The following is a 23,939-nucleotide window of genomic DNA, read 5'->3' as shown; positions in this document are numbered from 1 at the left end:
GGGGTGGAGGGTCCTGGATGGGTGTTGATGTTGATGAGTTGTTGGAGCTTGCGTTCCTTAGCACTTGAGAGAAAGGGAAAAAGTTTCTTGTTGAGGCGTTGGATGAGACGAAGAATAAAATGATACTGGGGGCACGCACAGCTTTGAAAAAGGGTGCGGCGGTGCTGCTGGAGGGAGAGGTCGAGTGTGTACATATGGCGGCGCATGGCACTGAGTGTGGATCTCAGAATGCGACGGGAACAGCAGTCCGAGGAGCATTGTATGTCCCGAAGATACCTGTAATCCTGGGTGGGTTCGAAACAAGAGGGATGGAATTTCAGTTGAAATCCACATGGGGTGAGTCGGAAATGGAGACAGTCACTAAGAAAGGAAATATGGCTGTGAAAGTGGGTTTTAGTAACCACCTTGTCAAACACCAGGAGAGAAATGGAAAGCAATGAGAACAAGGCAAAAGAAAGATTCGAAAATCCTGACGGAGAGTAGCACAAAACTTCTTCAAGGTAGGCATTTCTTGAAGAGAAGTGGCAGTCAATTAAACACAGAGATAAAAACAAAAAACTGCGGAGGCTGGAAATCCGAAACAAAAACAGAAACAGAAATACCTGGAAAAACTCAGCAGGTCTGGCAGCATCGGCGGAGAAGAGTACAGTTGACATTTCAAGTCCTCATGACCCTTTAACAGAACTAAGTAAAAATAGGAGAGGGGTGAAATATAAGCTGGTTTAAGGGGAGGGAGGGGGGGGTGGGAGAGAGGTTGGGTGGGGTGGGGGGTGGTGGTTGTTGGGACAAGCAGCCAGTAATAGGTGGAGATAGCCAAAAGATGTCACAGACAAAAGAACAAAGAGGTATTGAAGGTGGTCATATTATCTAAAAGAATGTGCTAATTAAGAGTGGACAGCAGGACAAGCAAGGTACAGATAGCTCTAGTGAGGCTGGGGTGAAATAAGACTAAAAGGGCATAAAAGGTATAGATAATTGATGGGTGGAATACATTTAAAAATAATGGAAATAGGTGGGAAAAGAAAAATCCCCCTTGTCCTCACTTATTACCCCACCAGCCTCCGAATTCAAAGGATCATCCTCCGCCATTTCTGCCAACTCCAGCATGATGCCACCACCAAACACATCTTCCCTTCACCCCCTGTGGCGGCATTCCATAGGGATCATTCCCTCCGTGACACCCTGGTCCACTCTCCATCACCCCCTACTCCTCAACCCCCTCCTACGGCACCTCCCCATGCAAACGCAAGATATGCAACACCTGCCCCTTCACTTCCTCTCTCCTCACCGTCCAAGGGCCCAAACACTCCTTTCAAGTGAAGCAGCATTTCACTTGCACTTCCCTCAACTTAGTCTACTGCATTCGTTGCTCCCAATGCGGTTTCCTCTACATTGGAGAGACCAAACGCAGACTGGGTGACCGCTTTGCAGAACACCTTCGGTCTGTGCGCAAGCATCACCCAGACCTCCCTGTCGCTTGCCATTTTAACACTTCACCCTGCTCTCTTGCCCACATGTTTGTCCTTGGCTTGCTGCATTGTTCCAGTGAAGCCCAACGCAAACTGGAGGAACAGCACCTCATCTTCCGACTAGGCACTTTACAGCCTTCCGGACTGAATATTGAGTTCAACAACTTTAGATCTTGAACTCCCTCCTCCATCCCCAGCCCCTTTCTGTTTCTTCCCCCTCCCTTTTGTTTTTTCCAATAATTTATATAGATTTTTCTTTCCCCATCTATATCCATTATTTTTAAATGTATTTCACCCATCATTTATCTATACCTTTTATGCCCTTTTAGTCTTATTTCACCCTACCCCCCACTAGAGCTATCTGTACCTTGCTTTTCCTGCTATCCACTCTTAATTAGCACATTCCTTTAGATAATATCACCACTTTCAACATCACTTTGTTCTTTTGTCTGTGACATCTTTTGGTTATCTCCACCTATTACTGGCTGCTTGTCCCAACAACCACCCCCCCACCCCCTTCCCTCCCCACCACCACCCCCCTCCCCTCCCCCCCTTTATACCAGCTTATATTTCACCCCCCTCATATTTTTACTTAGTTCTGTTGAAGGGTCATGAGGACTCGAAACATCAACTGTACTCTTCTCCGCCGATGCTGCCAGACCTGCTGAATTTTTCCAGGTATTTCTGTTTCTGTTTTTGTTTTGGATTTGCAGCATCTGCAGTTTTTTGCTTTTATCTTAGGTACTTTAATTGGCAGGATGTGACTGGTGCTGTCTGGCAAGTATCTGTTGGGGCCTCAACTATTCACTGTATTTATTAACGACTTAGATGGGACAGAAGTCACATTCTCAAGTTCACTGATGACACCAAGAATAGACAGCAAAGTAAGCAATGTCGATGGAAGCATAAAACTAAAAAGAGACATGAATAGGTTAAGCGAGTGGGCAAGACTGACAAATGGATTTCAATGTAAGCAAATGGGAGGTCATCCAGTTTGGACCTAAAAAAGGATGGAATAGAATGCTTTATAAATGGTGAAAAGCTAGAAACTGGGGAAGTTCAGAGAGACTCTGGTCCAGCTATATAGATAATTAAAATGTCATGAACAGGCACAGAAAATAATCAAAAAAGAATGATACCTGGATTCCAAGAGTTAAATTACAAAGTGAGATTGTGCAAGCTAGGGTTGTATTTGCTGGAATTTAGGAAATTTAGGTGACAACATTTTTAAGATATTAAGAGGAACAGATGGGATAGAAAGAAACTAATTCTAATGTTTGGCAGGTCCAGAGCTAAGGGCATAGTCTAAGAAATAGAGCTAGCCCTTTCAAGAGTGAAAATATGAAATGTTTCTACACACACAGGGTTAGGGTATCATTTTGCTAAATCTACACGCCACTCCCTGCAAGGTTAATATATCCTTCCTAAAGTTTGTTACCCAAAACTGCTTGCAGTACCCCAGGTGGGTCATCTAACCAGGGCTTTGTATAGCTGTAGCATGACTTCTACCCTCCTGTATTATAGTCCTCTAGATATAAGGGCCATTAGTCATTTTGGATTATTTTCTGTATCTGTTCATGACATTTTAATTGTCTATGTAACTGGACCAGAGTCTCTCTGAACTTCCCCAGTTTCTAGCTTTACACCATTTATAAAGCATTCTATTCCATCCTTTTTTAGGTCCGAAGTGGATGACCTCCCACTTGAAATCCATTTGCCCACTTGCTCAACCCATTAATGTCTCTTTTTAGTTTTATGCTTCCATCTATATTGCTTACATTGCTATTCTTGGTGTCATCAATGAACTTGGGAATGTTACTTCTGTTCCGTCTAAGTCATTAATAAATAGTGAATAGTTTAGGTTTGAAAATCTCTTCCACAAATGACAATTGATGCTAGATAGGAACATGGAGCAGGAACCATTGGGCCCTTCAAGCCTATTCTGCCATTCAGTAAGATCATGGCTGATCTGGTTGTGGTCTTAACTCCACTTTGCCATCTGCCCCATGTAATTCTCGACTCCCTTGTCTATCAAAAATCTATCTAACTTTGCCTTGAATAAATTCAATGACACTACCTTCATGGCTCTCTGGGGAAGAGAATTCCACATACTAATCACCCTCAGAGAAAGGAAATTCTCCACATCTGTCTTAAAAGGGAAGCCTCTTATTAAACTGTGTCCCAAAGTTCTAGTCTCTCCCACTGGTGGAAACATCCTCCTGGTATGTACTCTATCAAGTCCATTCAGGATTTTATATGTTTCAATAAGATCACTTCATTCTTCTGAACTCCAATGGGTATAGTTCAACCTGTTCAACCTTTATTGGATAAGCCCTTCATCCCAGGAATGAGTCAAGTGAACCTTCTCTACTATTAAGGCAATTGTATCTTTTTTTCAAATAAGGAGACTAAAATTGTACACAGTATTTCAGATATGAGTGTCACCAATATCCTGTACAGCTGCAGGAAAATTTCCCTACTTTTATATTCCATTCCCTTTGCAATAAATGCCAATATTCCTTTTGCCTTCCTAGTCACTTGTTGCATCTGTAGATCAATTATTAATTTTAAATCTGTGATTGCTAATATTTTTAATAAAATGTAAGTGATATGGGACAAAGGCAGCCATGTGGAGTTGGGTCGTTTATCAGCCATGATCTCAATGGTGGAACAGACTGAGGTGTCAAAAGGCCGCATCCTGTTCCTATTTGTCCAATGAATAAGTGGTTTAACGTTCTAAGTTGCAAAATTGTGCTGTTGCGTTTGCTCAAATTTCTGATAACAATTGGCTAGCTCTGTTATATCAAAAATCAAGCCTCACTCCTGCCCTCACCCCACCCCTTCGTGGTACACCTCGCTGAAACTTAATATATTAATACCTATCTCCCATTCGTCCTGAAAGAGTGCAAGGGCCGCGGAATAAGTATTAAGTAGAATGCAGATACTAGCCTTTATGGCAAGCTGTCATGTAGGCTTCTTTGGAACAGAACTATGAGTAATGTAGCTCAACTAATATGTATAAGGTGCGTAACCATGGATTCTGTATTATGAACGAAACGACATATACTTCATAAATCTGTCGTAGATCTGCAAGTGCATTTGCGGTTGCTCATTATACTCTTCTTAGGTGAGGGGATGGATGTGCAAGTTACAATGCAGCAGGGATCCCAGTTGTACTTTGAGGATGTGTTACAATTATCTGAATTTTTAGATAGATATACACCTACAAGGAAAGAGGGTGGATGAAAGGGCAGGGGAACAATCAACTCCTTCAGGGTTCCGCCTCTGCTCCAGAGCTTTGATGCTGGACGTGTTGGGAGCTTCATTTGTCGAGAGGCTTCAAATTGAATTGGCAGATGGAAAGGTAAGTTCGAATTTGATGATTGTTTTAACCAATATATCACATTCTCCAGAATCGACTGTTCTTACGCTCCACATTAACGTTTAAATCTTTGTGGAAATTAGCCAGCACATACACTTTCCCATTGCCAAATGTAAAATTAAAAGGTTGTAATTACTTGATCCTGAAATACAAAAACGCAAACATAATCGGGGCAGTGATTTGACCTTTTTGAGAACTCCTTAGTTCCCCCTGTGGCTTAAACGGAAAATTCAGCAATTGGTGGCTGATGTCACAAGAGTTAAAGGAAACTGAAACCCAAGATTCAGAAGAAACGTCGTGTTGGTCAGGAGGACAGGAGCTTGCAGGTTAGTAAGATTTTATACAGAATAAAATGAAATAGCATAAGGAGAAATATTTGCAGGGTTATGGGGAAGAGAGCAGGATATTGGAACGAGGGAAATTTGGGGTAAAAAAGAAAAACTTCCATTTATATAACGTTTTTCACAATCACCAGATGTCTCAAAACATTTTACAGCCAATGAAGTACTTTTTGAGGCATGGTTACTGTTGAAATGTAGGTAATGTGGCACCCAGTTGGCACACAACAAACTCCCATAAAGAGCAGTGTGATGATAAACCCAAGTAATCTGTTTTAGCCATGTTGGTTGAGGGATAAATATTGGCCAGAACAGGGAAACTCTCCTTCTCTTCTTTGAAATAATGCTAAAGGATCTTTTACATTCACCCAAGCAGGCAGATGGAGCCTTGGTTTAATATCTCATCTAGAAAACACCACCTCAAAAAGTGCAGCACTCTCTCAGGACTGCACCAGAGTGTCAGCCTTGATTTTCATGCTCAGGCCCTGGCATGAGACTCAGACACATGTGACTCAGACGAGAGTGCTACCAACTGAGATTTGCAGGCCTGGAACTAAAGAAATTTGCAGGGTTATGGGGAAAGAGCAGGGAGGTGGGATTAATGAAATTTATAGGTGTAACTACACCACATGGAATTTTTTTTATTCCTTCATGGGATGTGGGCATCACTGGCTAGGCTAGCATTTGTTACCTATCCCTAATTACCCTTGAGAAGGCGGTGGTGAGCTGTCTTCTTGAACCACTGCAGTCCATGTGTAGGTACGCCTACAGTGCTGTTGGGGAGGGAGAGTTCCAGCATTTTGACCCAACGACAGTGAAGGTCACAGTTCCAAGTCAGGATGGTGTGTGGCTTGGAGGGGAACTTGTAGACGGTGGTCTTCTGAAGCGCCTGCTGTTCATGTCCTTCTAGGTGGTAGAGGTCGTGGATTTGGAAGGTGTTGAGGGAAACTAGGTGAGTTGCTGCAGTACATCTTGTATATTGTTCACACTGCTGCCACTGTGCATCGTTGGTGGAGAGAATGAATGCTTAAGGCTGTGGATGAGGAGTGAATCAAGCAGGATGCTTTGTCGTGGATGGTGTCAGGCTTCTTGAGTGTTGTTGGAGCTGCACTCATTCAGGCAAGTGGGGAGTATTCCATCACACTCCTGACTGGTGCCTTGTAAATGGTGGACAGGCATTGCAGTGTCAGGTGGTGAGTTACTTTTTTCAGAGTTCCCAGCCTCTACTAGTTGCCACAGTATTTATATTGCTGGTCTAGTTCAGTATCTGGTCAATGGTAACCTTCAGGATGTTGACAGCGGGGGATTCAGTGATGCCATTGAATGTCAAGGGGAGATGGTTAGATTTTCTCTTGTTGGAGATGGTCATTGCATGGCACTTATTTCGTGTGAATGTTACTTACCACTTATCCGCTCAAGCCTGAATGTTGTCCAAGTCTTGTTGCATATTGGCATGGACTACTTCAGTATCTGATAAGTTGTGAATGGTGCTGAACACAGTGCAATGACCGGTGAAAATCCCCACTTCTGACTTTATGGTGGAGGGAAGGTCATTGATGAAGCAGCTGAAGATGGTTGTGCTTTGGACACTGCCCTGAGGAATTCCTGCAGTGATGTCCTGGGACTGAGATGATTGGCCTCCAGCAACCACAGAATCACACAATTGTTACGATGCAGAAGGAGGACATTTGGCCCATCGTGTCTGCACTGGATCTCTGAATGAGCATTTTAACTCAGTGCCATTCTTTTGCCTTTTCCCTGTAACCCTGTACATTGTTTCTATTTAAATAATCGTCTAATGCTCTCTTGAATGCTTCGATTGAACCTGTCTCCACCACACTTCCAGGCAGTGCATTCCAGATCCTAACTACTCACTGTTTGAAAAAGTTTTTTCTCACATCACATTTGCTTCCTTTCCAAATCACTTTAAATCTGTGCCCTCTAGTTTCTGATCCTTTTATGAGTGGGAACAGTTTCTCCCTATCTACTCTATCCAGCCCTCTCATGATTTTGAACACCTCTATCAAATCTCCTTTTAGCTGCCTTCTCTCCAATGAGAATAGTCCCAACCTCCAATCTATCTTTGTAACTCAAATTTCTTATCCCTGAAACCATTCTTGTAAACCTATTCTGCATTCTCTCCAATGTGTTCACATCCTTCCTATAGTGTGGCACCCAGAACTGTATACAATACTCCATCCATATAAGCTCATCATAACCTTCCTGCTCTTGTACTATACGTCCCTATTAATAAAGCCCAGGATTCTGTATGCTTTATTAACTGCACTCTCTGCCTGTACTGCCACCTTCAATGATCTATGCACATAACCACCCATGTTTCTCCGCTCCTGCACATCCTTAAGAATTGTACCCTTTATTTTATATTGCCTCTCCATGTTCTTCCTACCAAAATGCACCACCTCACACTTCTTTGCATTGAACTTCATCTGCCACCTGTCTGTCCACTCCACCAACTTGTCTATGTCCTTTTGAAGTTCTGTACTGCCTCCTCACAGTTTACAATACTTCCAAGTTTCCTATCATCCACAAACTTTGAAATTGTCCTCTGCACACCAATATCTAGATCATTAACATATATCAGGAAAAGCAAGGGTCTCTATACTGACCCCTGGGGAACTCCACCACAGACCTTCCTCCGGCCTGAAAAATATCCATTCACCATTACCCTCTGCTTCCTATCCCTCAGCCAATTTTGTATCCACGTTGCTACTGTCCCTTTTATTCCATGACCTGTCTTTTGTGCTAGGTTTGACTTTTCTCTGATTCCCATTGATTTCAATTTTGCCAGAGTTCCTTGATGCCACACTTGGTTAAATGCTGCCTTGATCCCAAGCAGCACTTCAGAGGGTGGCTTACCACCACTTTCTTGAGGGTAGTTAGGGATGGGCAATAAATGCTGGCCTAGCCAGTGATGCTCACATCCCATGGTCTGGAGTCCCGCCCACTCTTCGCTGAGCATTCTGGGAGGGCTCAGGGGAACTACAGTACCCACAATTAATCGCGGCAAACATCCGTCCCAAAGCGGAAGCCCTCATTTCTCTTCAATGCTGATTGGTTGTTCAGTTTGTGATTGTGACCGTCAGGCTGCTGACTGGGTGACGTAAAGGCATTTCCGGTTAATGTGGGAGAGGAGTTGGAATTTTGGGCGAGGAAGGAGCAGAGGGACCGAGTGGCCGCGTCGCTGGAGTCTGGGTAGAAACAACAGCAATCGGCGGTGTTCCGTGTGGCTGCTGCCCGGGTGAGTGCCCGGCGGCCTCGGCAGTTTGGTTGTCCGACTCGGCTCGGGTTATTGGGCCTGGATCGCGGGCCGGATTTGTACCGGGTTTGGTCGGATTTTGGGCCGGGTCGGGTTTTGGGCCGGGTCGGGTTTGGCCGGTTTTGGGCCGGGTCGGGTTTGGTCGGGTTTTGGGCCGGGCCGGGTTTTGGGCCGGGCCGGGTTTGGCCGGTTTTGGGCCGGGTCGGGTTTTGGGCCGGGTCGGGTTTGGCCGGTTTTGGGCCGGGTCGGGTTTTGGGCCGGGCCGGGTTTGGTCGGGTTTTGGGCCGGGTCGGGTTTTGGGCCGGGCCGGGTTTTGGGCCGGGCCGGGTTTTGGGCCGGGTCGGGTTTTGGGCCGGGTCGGGTTTTGGGCCGGGCCGGGTTTGGTCGGGTTTTGGGCCGGGTCGGGTTTTGGGCCGGGTCGGGTTTTGGGCCGGGTCGGGTTTTGGGCCGGGTCGGGTTTTGGGTCGGGCCGGGTTTGGCCGGTTTTGGGCCGGGTCGGGTTTTGGGCCGGGCCGGGTTTGGTCGGGTTTTGGGCCGGGCCGGGTTGGGTCGGGTTTTGGGTTTGGCCGGTTTTGGGCCGGGCCGGGTTTTGGGTTTGGCCGGTTTTGGGCCGGGCCGGGTTTGGTCGGGTTTTGGGCCGGGTCGGGTTGGGTCGGGTTTTGGGCCGGGTCGGGTTGGGTCGGGTTTTGTGCCGGGTTGGGTTTTGGGCCGGGCCGGGTTTGGTCGGGTTTTGGACCGGGTCGGGTTTTGGGCCGGGTCGGGTTGGGTCGGGTTTTGGGCCGGGTCGGGTTTTGGGCCGGGTCGGGTTTTGGGCCGGGTCGGGTTTTGGGTCGGGCCGGGTTTGGCCGGTTTTGGGCCGGTTGCCGATCAAACTCAATTCATGTTTGTTCTGCGATGGCGTCGCCAGAATGTGAGAGTTTCTCCCCCCCTGAAAGCTCGATGATTAATTAATATCCCCAGAGCTCGGGGTTTGTTTGTACAGATCAGCCTGACCCTGAGTTCTTTATTAACTGGTCAATGTTGCTGAGGTTTAAGGTTAAAATCTTTGCAATTTGCAGTTTACCAGTGTTATCTCCATCAGCTTTTCTCTGTTACCCCTTCGGCCAGCAGCAAGATGAAGATTTCCTGGATCACTCCAAAACATGTCATGTCATATGTGATTAATGTGTTGTTTTCCAGCAGGTTGTTTATAACTTGTCCATATTGGACTTGAAATGTTAACCCTGTTTCCCTCTCCACAGATGCTGCCAGACCTGCTGAATTTTTCCAGCACTTTGTTTTTTTTTCAGATCACCAGCATTCACACTATTTTGCTTTTAGTTTGTCACTGTCTCCTTTAGGAACATCAGACATAGAAAATAGAAGCAGGAGTAGGTCATTCGGCCCTTCGAGCCTGCTCCACCATTCAATACGATCATGGCTCATTCTCTATCTCAGCTCCATACTCCTTGACGCTTTTAGAGTCTGGAAATCTATTTCCTCCTTAAATATATTCAGTGATTTGGCCTCCAAGCCTCTGTGGTAGAGAATTCCACAGGTTCACCACCCTCTGACTGGAGAAGTTTCTCCTCATCTCAGTCCTAAATGGCCTACCCTGTATCCTTAGACTGTGACCCTTTATTCTAGACCCCCCAGCCAGAGGAAACATCATCCCTGCATCCAGTCTGTCTACAGGTATCATTACGTATGATGAGTAGCTGAATAATTTCAATCTTTATTCCAATAATTATCATTGATTGCCAATTTGGTTAAGATAATTTTGCTAAGTTCCATTGTCTATTACACCAAGGTGTTTGATAAAATAAAAACAGAATTACCTGGAAAAACTCAGCAAGTCTGGCAGCATCGGCGGAGAAGAAATCAGTCAACGTTTCGAGCCCTCATGGCCCTTCGGCAGAACTGCAGCATAGTTTCAACAAGGGAGAAATATAAATTGGTTTAAGGTGGGTGGGGGCGGGGGGGGCGGGAAGAGACACATTGAGGGTGTGGTGTGAGCAGATAATCAAAAGATGTCACAGACAAAAGGGTCAAAGAGGTGTTGAAGGTGGTGGTCTTTGTCTGAGAAAAGTGCTAATTAAGAATGGAAAACAGGATATTTAAAGTACAGCTCTAGTGGGGGTGGGGTGGAAAGACTAAAGGTTTTAGTTTTAGATTTAAAAATAATGGAAATAGGTGGGGAAAGAAGAATCTATATAAATTATTGAAAAAAAAGCGGGTGGGGGGGGAAAAAGAAACGGGGTGGGGATGGGGGGAGGGGGAGTTTAAGATCTAAAGTTGTTGAATTCAATATTCAGCCCAGAGGGCTGTAAAGTGCCTAGTCGGAAGATGAGGTGCTGTTCCTCCAGTTTGCGTTGGGCTTCACTGGAACAATGCAGCAAGCCAAGGACAGACATGTTGGCAAGAGAACAGGGTGGAGTGTTAAAATGGCAAGCGACAGGGAGGTTTGGGTCTTTCTTGCGGACAGACCGCAGGTGTTCCGCAAAACGGTCGCCCAGTTTGCGTTTGGTCTCTCCAATGTAGAGGAGACCGCATTGGGAGCAACGAATGCAGTAGACTAAGTTAGGGGAAATGCAAGTGAAATGCTGCTTCACTTGAAAGGAGTGTTTGGGCCCTTGGACGGTGAGGAGAGAGGAAGTGAAGGGGCAGGTGTTGCATCTTCTGCGTGGGCATGAGGAGGTGCCATAAGTGGGGGTTGAGGAGTAGGGGGTGATGGAGGAGTGGACTAGGGTGTCCCGGAGGGAACGATCCCTACGGAATGCCGTCAAGGGGGGTGAAGGGAAGATGTGTTTGGTGGTGGCATCATGCTGGAGTTGGCGGAAATGGCGGAGGATGATCCTTTGAATGCGGAGGCTGGTGGGGTGATAAGTGAGGACAAGGGGGACCCTATCATGTTTCTGGGAAGGAGGAGAAGGCGTGAGGGAGGTGGAAAAATTTATTAATTTTGCTTCCAATCTCCACCCCTCCATCATCTTCACATGGTCCATCTCTGACACTTCTCTTCCCTTCCTTGACCTCTCTGTCTCAATTTCTGATGATAGACTGTCCACCAATATCCATTACAAGCCTACCGACTCCCACAGCTACCTCGACTACAGCTCCTCACACCCCGCTTCCTGTAAAGACTCCATCCCATTCTCTCAGTTCCTTCGCCTCCGTCGCATCTGTTCTGATGACGCTACCTTCAAAAACAGCTCCTCTGACATGTCCTCCTTCTTCCTTAACCGAAGTTTTCCATCCACGGTCGTTGACAGGGCCCTCAACCGTGTCCGGCCCATATCCCGCGCATCCTCCCTCACGCCTTCTCCTCCTTCCCAGAAACATGATAGGGTCCCCCTTGTCCTCACTTATCACCCCACCAGCCTCCGCATTCAAAGGATCATCCTCCGCCATTTCCGCCAACTCCAGCATGATGCCACCACCAAACACATCTTCCCTTCACCCCCCTTGACGGCATTCCGTAGGGATCGTTCCCTCCGGGACACCCTGGTCCACTCCTCCATCACCCCCTACTCCTCAACCCCCACTTATGGCACCTCCCCATGCCCACGCAGAAGATGCAACACCTGCCCCTTCACTTCCTCTCTCCTCACCGTCCAAGGGCCCAAACACTCCTTTCAAGTGAAGCAGCATTTCACTTGCATTTCCCCTAACTTAGTCTACTGCATTCGTTGCTCCCAATGCGGTCTCCTCTACATTGGAGAGACCAAACGCAAACTGGGCGACCGTTTTGCGGAACACCTGCGGTCTGTCCGCAAGAATGACCCAAACCTCCCTGTCGCTTGCCATTTTAACACTCCACCCTGTTCTCTTGCCAACATGTCTGTCCTTGGCTTGCTGCATTGTTCCAGTGAAGCCCAACGCAAACTGGAGGAACAGCACCTCATCTTCCGACTAGGCACTTTACAGCCCTCTGGGCTGAATATTGAATTCAACAACTTTAGATCTTAAACTCCCCCTCCCCCCATCCCCACCCCATTTCTTTTTCCCCCCCCACCCGCTTTTTTTTCAATAATTTATATAGATTCTTCTTTCCCCACCTATTTCCATTATTTTTAAATCTAAAACTAAAACCTTTAGTCTTTCCACCCCACCCCCACTAGAGCTGTACTTTAAATATCCTGTTTTCCATTCTTAATTAGCACTTTTCTCAGACAAAGACCACCACCTTCAACACCTCTTTGACCCTTTTGTCTGTGACATCTTTTGATTATCTGCTCACACCACACCCTCAATGTGTCTCTTCCCGCCCCCCCGCCCCCACCCACCTTAAACCAATTTATATTTCTCCGCAAGACCTTGTTGAAACTATGCTGCAGTTCTGCCGAAGGGCCATGAGGGCTCGAAACGTTGACTGATTTCTTCTCCGCCGATGCTGCCAGACTTGCTGAGTTTTTCCAGGTAATTCTGTTTTTATTTTGTTTTGGATTTCCAGCATCCGCAGTAGCTTTTAGCTTTTTGTTTTTATCTTTGTGTTTGATAAAATGTCGTTTCAAAACTTAATTCTGATTGGGATTTCCTTTAATATTCAGTTCAGGTTTTGGAGTTTATAGATCCCAGTAGGATTTTCAGAATGTCTTTGAGGTTTTCTTTTCCTATATTTCTGTCTCCTCAGTGTTTGCACAGGTGTACAAGTATATGGATTACTGGATTGCTGGGAGTGATAACTTATAGGGAGGGGAGAAGAGGTTCTGAAAGTGTCCTGAACTGCAAAAGCAAATCTTGAAAAGTTGTTATCTACTGCCTGAATTTTTAAACGATTATTTTATTTATCTCTTAATCTGTCTTCCGAAGGAGGTGGCTTATGTTGGCATACAATTCCAAGAGCAGTATGCTTGCTTTATTGCCGCAAAATACATTAATTTTGGTTAAGATTGGGGTTACATTGCTTATGAATATTTATCATATATATTCACGTATTAGTCAATCTTGTGTATAAGTCAATTCCTGACTTTTAGCCCAAAAAACCCTAACTCTTCCTGCTTACCAGCACCTTGGCGTCTCCGCTGCAGGCTGATTCTCTTCCTCCCATTGACTCCCCTGGTCACTTCCTCCCCTGCAGGCTAACTCTCTCTTGCCGCCTCTGGCCCCGGTGGCCGCTGCCGCCTATCTCCACCCCCCACCCCCCGCATCAGCCGGCATCAATTGGGCCTCACGCTCTGTTGGCCCAGGCACAAAACATCAGTAAAGTGAAAACCCCAAAGTGCATCGTCATATCCAAGAACATGCCTGGATTTCAACTTCTCAACATAATTACTCATGTATAAGTTGTCTCCCTGTTTTTTGCCAAAAAGTTTAGGCTCAATAAGTCAACTTTTACATGAGTATGTACAGTAAATTATTTCTGGATTGAAACATTAAGGGGAGGCGATGGCATAGTGGTATTGTTGCTGAACTAGTAATCCAGAGACACAGGGTAATCCTCCGGGGACCCAGGTTCGAATCCCACAGCAGATGGTGGAATTTGAATTCAATAAAAGTCTGGAATTACAAGTTTAACGATGACCATGTAAAAACCCATCTGGTTCACTAATTGCTGCAGCAATGTGGTAGACTCTTAAATGGAGCAAGACACTCAGTTGTAACAAACCGCTAAAGACACAAAAAAGGAATGAAACCGGATGGACCTAGGCACCGGAAACGACAACGGCAAACTCAACCCTGCAAAGTTCTCCTTACTACCATCTGGGAGATGGGCTAGTTGGGAGAGCTGTGTCACAGACTAGTCAAGCAACAGCCTGGAATGCCCCTGACACCACCATAACCATCCCTGGGTATGTCCTGTCCCACCAGCAGTATACAGTGTATACAGTCAGGAGGGAGTTGCCCTGGGAGTCCTCAACATCGACTTCAGACCCCATGAGGTCTCATGGCATCAGGTCAAACATGGGCAAGGAAACTGATTACCACAACTGATGAATCAATGCTCCTTCATGTTGAACACCACTTGGAGGAAGTACTGAAGGTGGCAAGGACACAGAATGTACTCTAGGTGGGGGACTTCAATGTCCATCACCCCCAAGAGTGGACTGGCTGAGTCCTAAATGACATAGCTGCTAGACTGGGTCTGTGGCAGGTGGTGAGGGAACCAACAAGAGGGAAAAACACACTTGACCTCGTCCTCACCAACCTGTCCCCCGCAGATGCATCTGTCCATGGCAGTATCAGTAAGAGTAACCACTGCACTGTCGTTGTGGAGACAAAGTCTCGCCTTCACGCCTCCATCATGTGTGGCACTACCACCGTACTAAATGGGATACATTTCGAACAGATCTAGCAACTCTACTGGGTATCCATGAGGCGTTGTGGGCCATCAGCAGCAGCAGAATTGTACTCGAACACAACCTGTAACCTCATGGCCCAGCATATCCCCCACTCTACTATTGCATCAAGCCAGGTCTCAACCCTGGTTCAATGAAGAGTGCAGGAAGGCATGCCAGGAGCAGCACCAGGCATACCTAAAAATGAGGTGTCAACTTGGTGCAGCTATAACACAGGGCTAATTGTGGGACAAACAGCATAAGCAGCAAGTGATAGAGCTAAGTGATCCCACAACCAACGGATCAGATCTAAGCTCTGCAGTCCTACCACATCCAGTCATGAATGGTGGTGGACAATTAAACAACTCACTGGAGGAGGAGGCTCCACACATATCCCGATCCTCATGATGGGGGAGCCCAGCACATCAGTGCAAAAGATAAGGCTGTAGCATTCGCAACAATCTTCAGCCAGAAGTGCCGAGTGGATTATCCATCTCGACCTCCTCCAGAGGTCCCCAGCATCACAGATGCCAGTCTTCAGCCAATTCAATTCATTCCACATGTTCTCAAGAAACAGCTGAAGGCACTGGATACTGCGAAGACTATGGGCCCTGACAATATCTTGGTAATAGTACTGAAGACTTGTGCTCCAGAACTTGCCTCTCCCCTAGCCAAGCTGATCCAGTACAGCTACAACACTGGCATCTACCCGGCTATGTGAAAAATTGCCCAGTTATGTGCTGTACACAAAAAGCAGGACAAATTCAACCCAGCCAATTACCGCCCCATCAGTCTACTCTCCATCATCGGTAAAGTAATGGAATGGGTCATCAACAATGCTATCAGCAGCACTTGCTTAGCAATAACCTACTCACTGACGCCCAGTTTGGTTCTGCCAGGGGCACTCGGCTCCTGACCTCATTACAGCCTTGGTTCAAACATGGACATAAGAGCTGAACTCCCAAGGTGAGGTGAGAGTGACTGCCCTTGACATCAAGGCAGTGTATGACTGAGTGTGGTATCAAGGAGCCCGAGCAAAACTGGAGTCATTGGGAATCAGGGGAAAACTCTCCGCTGATTAGAGTCATACCTTGCACAAAGGAAGATGGCTGTGGCTGTTGGAGGTCAGTCATCTCAGCTCCAGGACATCACTGCAGGAGTTCCTCGGGGCAGTGTCCTTGGCCCAACCATCTTCAGCTGCTTCATCAATGACTTCCTTCCATCGTAAGGTCAGAATTGGGGATGTTCGCTGATGATTGCACAATGTTCAGCACCATTCGTGACTCCTCAGATACTGAAGCAGTCCATGCCCAAATGTAGCAAGACCTGGACAATATCCAGGCTTGGGCTGACAAGTGCCAAGTAACATTTACGCCACACAACTGTCAGGCATTGGCCACCTCCAACAAGAGAGAACCCAACCATCACGCCTTGACGTTCAATGGCATTACCATTACTAAATCCCGCACTACCAACATCCTGGGGGTTACTATTGACCAGAAACGGAACTGGTTTAGCCATATAAATACTGTGGCTACAAGAGCAGGTCAGAGGCTAGGAATTGTGTGTTGAGTAGCCCACCTTCTGACTCCCCAAAGCCTGTCCACTATCTACAAGGCGCAAGTTAGGAGTGTGATGGAATACTCCCCACTTGCCTGGATGAGTGCAGCTCCCACAACACTGAAGAAGCTTGACGTTGTCCAGGACAAAGCAACCCGCTTGATTGGCACCACATCCACAAATATTCACTCCCTCCACCACTGACGCACAATAGCAGCAGCGTGTACCATCTACAAGATACACTGCAGGAATTCACCAAGGCTCCGTAGGCAACACCTTGAAACCCATAACTATTACCATCTAGTAGGACATGGGCAGCAGATAGATGGGAACACCACCACCTGGAAGTTTCCCTCCAAGTCACTCACCATCCTGACTTGGAAATATATCACTGTTCCTTCACTGTCGCTGGGTCAAAATCCTGGAACTCCCTCCCTAACAGCACTGTGGATGTACCTACACCACATGGACTGCAGGGGTTCAAGAAGGCAGCTCACCACCAACTTCTCAAGGGCAAGTAGGGATGGGCAATAAATGCTGGCGCAGCCAGCGAAGCCCACATCACGTGAAGGAATAAAAAATACTCATGGCTCAGTCCACAGATTTAGAATGATTGTCATTTAAGATTCAGTTTGTCATTTTTTAACATTTGCGTTAAGTGGGATATGGAAAAATCTGATGTCTTTCAAAACTTTTTTTCAACCTACTGTGTCCAATTGTTTCATAACTTTACACAGCTCTATGGAGTTATCCTGTAATGTTCTATATTTGTATTTGCTGATTCCAGGCAGCATACCAGTGAATCTGTACTGTACTTTGGCAACTCTGGCTGTACATATTCCAGGAGACGTTGGCTGAAGTGACACGTGCGAGTTGTGTGTGTGACACTTTAGGACAATATGCAGGAGAAATTATTTAACAGTGAATTTAAAGTCTAATGCAAACAGTGAACCATTATCTTCTTTGATATTTTCAATTTTTTAAATGTATGTGGAAAAGGTAAAAAGATATATACTTCCTGGTGAATGTTTGCTCTGCCTGTTTTATTTTTCCCAAATGCAAAAGCAAGTGGTGTCCTCCTGGGATGGGCTGGTGGATTTGTCCCCCTCTGTGCCAATTTAGCAGCACTCCTCAGCCCTCTCTGAGCACCCTTGTGCAGGTCCAAGGTCAGCACGGAGGGCTTGTCCTCTGCCAGACTCCTTGGGTCACTTGGAACAATGTACCCCCTGGGATGGGAAGACCCCTATTACATGCAATTACCTAGCCTTTTGCCTGAAAAAGCGAGACAAGTCACCTACTGACTTTGGGCTGAAGATGGACTTGTGGACTTTGGTGGAGGGGGGATGTCAACTGTTCCAGACTGCTGATCTGATCTCACTTAGTGACTATGTGCTCCAGGAGATCCTCATGTCTCCAGGATAGCTCCTCCACATAAGGAGGAGCTCACCATTTACCCCCACGTGGAATCTCTACAGGAACCTGCTTCCTCCGGGATCTCACTTCTGATTTGCAGCACTGAGCTGGATGTGATGTCATCGTGTGGCAATACATCATATTGGTCGGAGTTGGAGCTTCTTTCCCCTTGGTGGCTGCTGATGACTTATGGGAATGATTTGTTTAAAATATTCTTTTAAAATCTCAGAATGCTTTCTTTTACCTCTGAGATTGATGCTGATTCCCTTGGCAACTTTCTTCGGTACTCGGTTTCTTGCTATACCTCTCATTTTAGTTTTGTCTGAAAATCTGGCCAACATTTTCTCTCGCCCTATATTCATGTATTTGTGCAGAATAAATAGACCCCGTGGGACTTCCATCCCTCTGAAAAATTGCCCTTAACTCCTATCAATCAATTTTTAATCCATTTTGCTACCTTCCCCCTAGTTCCACATCTTATGCTATTTTGTAATGACTTCTGTATTGTAACTTCTCAAAGGTTTTCGGAAAGTCCATGTACGTCACATCCATTAGTGTAGGCTTTGAAAAGACGATGGCAAGTTTCCTCAGATCACTTATTCCCCCGCTCGATCCCCATGGCCCTGCAAGCTTATTCCCCTGAAGTGCCCAGCCAGTTTCCTTTTGAAATCGTTGATCATCTTCACTTCCATCACCCTCATAGGCAGCAAGTTCCATCAAATTTTTGCAAGTACAGAATTATTACTTAACACAGGGTAACTCTGGAATGAATATTCATGTCCAAACTATTTATTTCTCCAAACAAAGTTACTTCTCAACTGTTACCATAAATGGCTGACTGGAATATTTGAATTCATTTGTAATTTTTTAAGTATTTGAATTCGACAACTCTACAACCTTTCCTTTTGTTTCTGTGCAGGCTTTTATTAAGTAAAACGTAAGCGATGAAGAATCAAGATTCTGAAAGTAAGTTCAATCCACCTGCTGATGGTCATGAGACTACAATGGTTGGCGGTGTAGCAGCAGAGAGGGCAGACCCTGCTGGGAGAGAGGAATGTATGGGTGTTGCTCAGTCTACTGGTCCTGAAACCAATTATCAAATCTGCAAAAAATCTGATGATCAGAATGGGTTTGCTCAAAACCATGATAATATAAGTATCAGTGAAGACACACTGAATGGACCAACTGCAGGAGATAGCAGTGAGGAATCATTAGCTGTTCAAGAGACTTCTACTGTCGATGGCTTGGATACCCTACAGCCTGAATCTTCAACAGCTGATGTCTCAGATGAGCTCAGCAGACAGCTTGAAGACATATTGAACACGTATTGCTGCAACCTGGCTGAGCATAGTTCTGTTGTGCAGCCTGAGGAATCTCCTGAAATGGAAGAAACAGAGAAATGTGTTAACAGTGAGCCTTTGAGAAATGGTGTGCGAGAGATTGAATGTGGGGGAATGAATGAAGAGATAGAAAAGGTTGTGAAGGCAGAGGCTCGTGTAGAAGATGTGAAAGAAAATGGAGATGTTCCAAACAACAAGGATCAGAAAAAAGCACCAGAAAAGAAGAAAGCCAAAGCTTTAGGTAAGCTTAACTTCTTTCACACTAAACACCTTAGTCTTTTAGCTCACATTGTGATTTTATTTTAACATTTTTTTTCTGGAATTAGTTTAACACATTTTATAGCTTTCTTAGTGATGCAGTTAAAGCTGTTCTTAAATAATGCTGAAAATGTTGAATGATACAATTAAAGGACCGGGAAATAAGATTGGAGTAGGTGGCACCATTGAAGAGCTTGTACTGAGACAAGCCAGAAGACCAATAGACTTCCATCTATGCTATAATTTCTGGTTCCATGACCAAACAAATATGCAAATGAAAGGGTAATGCTAGGGAAATTATGGGGGCTGGAGGGAAGGTCACGACTGCCTTGGCGCTCTTTGATGGCTGTGGTTTTCAGTGACCACTTGGTGTTGAATTGGTTCCGAGCCAATCTGAAACACTGCCCCCCATTAGATGCATGTGCTTCCTGCTTAACCTGTAATTGCTGGATTGGCTTGGGAATTCTGTAGGGAGCTGAAATATTAACATTCAGTGGGAAGCAAAATGAGGATCATTCCAAAATCAACTTGTTGCTTTGAATATGTTCAGACAAGTAAATCTAACTTGGTGTTTACGTGTTCTATCTGTCTTATTTTGATATTTAATTAATCAACAGTAACTATAACTTTAAAGTTAAATTATAGCTAATATAACTAGTAAATAATTTCTATATAAATGTAAATTTAAACTGATAATCTTTAAGTTAATACTTCAAGGACTAATGTAGAATTTGTTCAATTTCTTAAAAATCCACCATAACAGACATTTGCTGCTGTGCTCTGTGGCTAAACAGCAAACAAAGCTCATATTACAAATTCCATCTAAACTCAATAGATTACAACTTTAAATATACAGCACATGCCAGGGGGTAGCTCAATCTGTTGCTACTACAACAAAATTGATCACGGGCAAATTCTAGTACTTCAGTGTTGAATAAACATACTAGGTTACATAATTACTGAAAGTTTACAAGTATTCTCACTAAGTGGAACATTTTTGAGATACTTTTCTGGGGCAATAGATAGTCACAAAATCTAGCTCCCTTTAAAGGTACTAGTACCAATTGTGGGACCCCAAATTCTGCAAAATACAAACATATGAACAAGGAGCAGGAGTAGGCCACTCGGCCCCTCGAGCCTGCTCTGCCATTCAATAAGATCACAGCTGATCTGATTGTAACCTGAACTCCACAGTCCTGCCTACCCCCTATAACCTTTCACCCCTTGCTTATTAAGAATCTATTCACCTCTGCCTTTAAAATATTCAAAGACTCTGCTTCCTTCACCTTTTGAGGAAGAGAGTTCCAAAGACTCTTGACTTGACACAAATTAAAATTACTGTCACAAAACTGACACAAATAAAGAATTAATCCTTGGACTTTTTGGCCTGTATTACTTCAAGCACTTTTTTCACTAGGAAAACCATTGATTAAATCTTTAGAAAGGTCTTCAGATAATTATTTTTTCAACTACTTCACCCAGTCAAATCTACATTTTAGCTTAAAATCAAATGGCCTGCAAATGATACCTCATACTTGCAGTTGTATTAGTACCTTTTGTGAAATTAACATTTCACAACTCTGCACCATTTCCCTGAGACATGGATGAGAAAATAGTACGGCTGAGGTAAGACCAATTGGCCTCTCATTGATTGTCAGCCGTGGTTCAGTAGGTAGAACTCTCGTCTGAGTTGGAAGGTTGTGGGATCAAGTCCCACTGCAGAGAATTGAACACAAATCCAGGCTGACACCCCAGAGCTGTAATGAGACAGAGCTGCAAGGTCAAAGGTGCTCTCTTTTGCATGAGATGTTAAACTGCCCTGTCTGCTCTCTCAGGTGCAAGGAAAAGATCCATGGTACTATTCTGAAGGAAGAGCAGGGAGTTAGCTCCAACATCCTGAGCCAATATTTACCCCTCAATCAACATCACAAGCAGATTATCTGGTCGTTATTACATTGTTCTTCATGGGAGCTTGCTGTGTGCAAATTGGCAACCACGTTTCCTCCATTTCAACATTTCTTTGGCTATAAAGCACTTTGGGAAACTGAGATTGTGAAGTACCCCATATAAATGCAAGTTCCTCCTTTCTCATCTTCCCCCTGCTCCTCTCTGTCCTCCCTCTTGCACTCATCCTCTCCAACCTGCCTCTAATAATGTTTTAATTGCTTCTTCACATTTATGTGATAACAGAGATCAGACTTTGCACTTAGAGTCTCCCTGTTCCCTTCCTTGTGTATTGTGTTGCTCATTCTTTCCCCAATATGCAATCACAGCAAAGCAAAATACATTATATAAAGTACCTTCAACCAGAATAATGTCTCAAAATGCTTCAGAGTTGGATAAAGGTGGATACTAAGCAATCAATGTGATATTAAGAAGGATGGCAAAAAATTTTGGTGAAAGCGCTGGACTTTACAGCCTGAATGCTGTCCAGGTCTTGGTGCATATGAATGTGGACTGCTTCAGTATCTGTGAAGTCCTGAGGCTGGGATCCAGTTGATCAAAGACATGGCTGCCAATGGTGGGGTGCACAGGAAGCTAGAGTCAGCAGAATGCAGCATTCTCTGAAGGCTGTAGAGCTGGAGAACGTTACAGAGTTGGGAGGGATAAGGCCCTGAAGACATTGAAACATGGGGTTGAGAGTTTTCAGCTTGTGGCATTTAGCAAGTGCAGGACTAATGAATCAGTGGGTTTAAGTGGGGCAGGATTCAGGCAGCAGAGTTTTGAATGAAGTTGGAGAGGGTGGATGGGAAGTCAGCCAGGAGACAGTTGGTATAGTCAGACCTGGAGGTGACAAATTATTTCCTTTCTTGGTAATTGATTTGTTATTTGTCTGCTGGATTGTATATCAAACCTAAATCTTTTCCTGCAATTTAAACTCAACTGCATTTCTTATTTTAGCGTCCTCTCCAAACTTAACGCTTAGTATTGGTTTGCATAAGGCCATTAAAGTAAATGATAACAAGGGACTGAAGCGCTGATTCCTGCACAATTTCACTGATTATCTTCTCCTTGTGATTACACTTTGTCCTCCACCCATATCGAAATCCATTTCTGACTGCCTTTGCAACAGTTGTCAGTTTAGTGACTGCACAGAGGGAGGGTGAAGAGAAACAAAGCTTCCTTTTAAACGAACCATTTTGCGAAGGTTACACTCTGTCGCACGCATTAGCACTTCGTCAAACTTCATTTCTTTTAAACTAAAAATGACACATGCATGCAGTGCCTCTTTTTTCCTTTGCCAGCTCCCACCCATCTTGATATGGCAGTGGTGAGTCTTGAAGCTGAATGTTCCACCTCCCTTACTGCCTGAATGCTTGTCGGGCCAATTGTGACAATATCGTGCCTGACCCTGACAGAGCTCCTAAGTGGATTGATTCAACATTTGAGGTGTGCTATCCTATTCCAGAGTGAAATATTTTGGTATTTGCAAAGCTTCAAGGAAGGTGTCAGATGTTCTGTTTCATTAAGCAGATAGATCTTTTGATTTAAAAACATTTTATTTTTACTCGCTCCTTTTGTGATTGTGGACTCGCGATAGTTTTTAAATTCTCCCAAGTCTTGTGATTTTTGAACATGCGTTTTCACATATCATCTATTAAAATGATACTGAGCAGGAAGCAGGTGGAACCAAATCACAATCAAGTTACAGCTAACACATAGCGCAATAACAGTTGACTGTTACAATTGTAAAGCTTTCTCTTAGTTGTTGAGTATATTCAAGGCTGAAATTGATCGATTTTTTGAACGTGGGGCATGTGGACTTAAAAGTAAGCCAAAATCTCGAATGGTGGAGCAGACTTAAGGGGCTGAATGGCCTCCTTGCTCCTGTTTCTTATATTTTTTGGGTTTGAATATGGATAAGGGACAAAGAAGGGAATGAGTTTGGTGGTTTAGTGGAATCAACTACTACAAGGCACAAATCAAAGCACAAAGGTAGACACAGTTTTGCATTACTTGTACAGCCCACCACTAAAGGCATCAATTTGATTGGTTGGACATATGAAAATATCACTTAATGCAGTGAAGAATAGGAAAGTTGCAGCAAATGTAGTGGCAGAAGAAAAATGTTATTTCTTCCTTTTTCCCATCTCTATGACATTAAATTTTGTGTGGGATACTCATTAAAAAGAAAAATACCAGTTCAGTTTGATTTATAAATATTTAACAGTCATAGGAGTAAAGCTCAGATTACACTAATCTCTATTGTTCAGCTGCCACAAGTTAGTAAACAGATTAATTTATTTTAATAACAAACTTTATTTTGAAAAAGTTTTCCTGCAATGTTGCTTCAGACTTTGACCTTTTTTTATAATCATTACTGAAATGAAATGTTAAATTGCCTATTACTGAATCAGAACAAAACTGTTTCAAATTCCGATTAGTTTGCACATTCTGTTATACATGAAATGAAACTAAATTTGTGAAATTTTGTAGTAACTTGTAATATTTTAATATATTTCTGCAAACTCTCTGTGCTGCTTTGCTTCACTGTATCAAATATTGAATAATACACTGGAATAATAAGTTCGACTCCTGTTTCTCAAGCAGTTTGTGGACAGTTTTAAGTGGCTCTGGAAGGATGTCTTTGATTTAAATACAAGCATTTTTTAATATACTTCTGAGGGAAAACATGAATTCTTGC

At 44.5% G+C, this 23,939-nt stretch overlaps 1 protein-coding gene across 2 annotated transcripts in view; it reads left to right on the top strand.

Moving 5' to 3' along the window:
* The first annotated feature begins 5,121 nt into the window (after positions 1-5,121).
* The window catches only part of LOC144696158 (alpha-taxilin-like), a 74,866-nt gene continuing 56,048 nt past the window's right edge, over positions 5,122-23,939 (top strand). The window contains exons 1-2 of one of the 2 annotated variants that reach the window (XM_078567516.1): positions 5,122-5,177; positions 18,616-19,277. In XM_078567516.1, coding sequence (XP_078423642.1) covers positions 18,641-19,277 — 637 coding nt within the window. In that variant the 5' untranslated portion in view covers positions 5,122-5,177; positions 18,616-18,640. Of the gene's footprint in view, positions 5,178-8,278; positions 8,449-18,615; positions 19,278-23,939 lie in introns of those variants that run through there. The other variant, XM_078567515.1, reaches the window with a different exon arrangement.

Source organism: Cetorhinus maximus, chromosome 21 (genome assembly GCF_964194155.1).
Source record: "Cetorhinus maximus chromosome 21, sCetMax3.hap1.1, whole genome shotgun sequence".
NCBI classification, from domain to species: Eukaryota; Metazoa; Chordata; class Chondrichthyes; order Lamniformes; family Cetorhinidae; genus Cetorhinus; species Cetorhinus maximus.
This window is presented reverse-complemented; position numbering and strand designations above follow the sequence as displayed.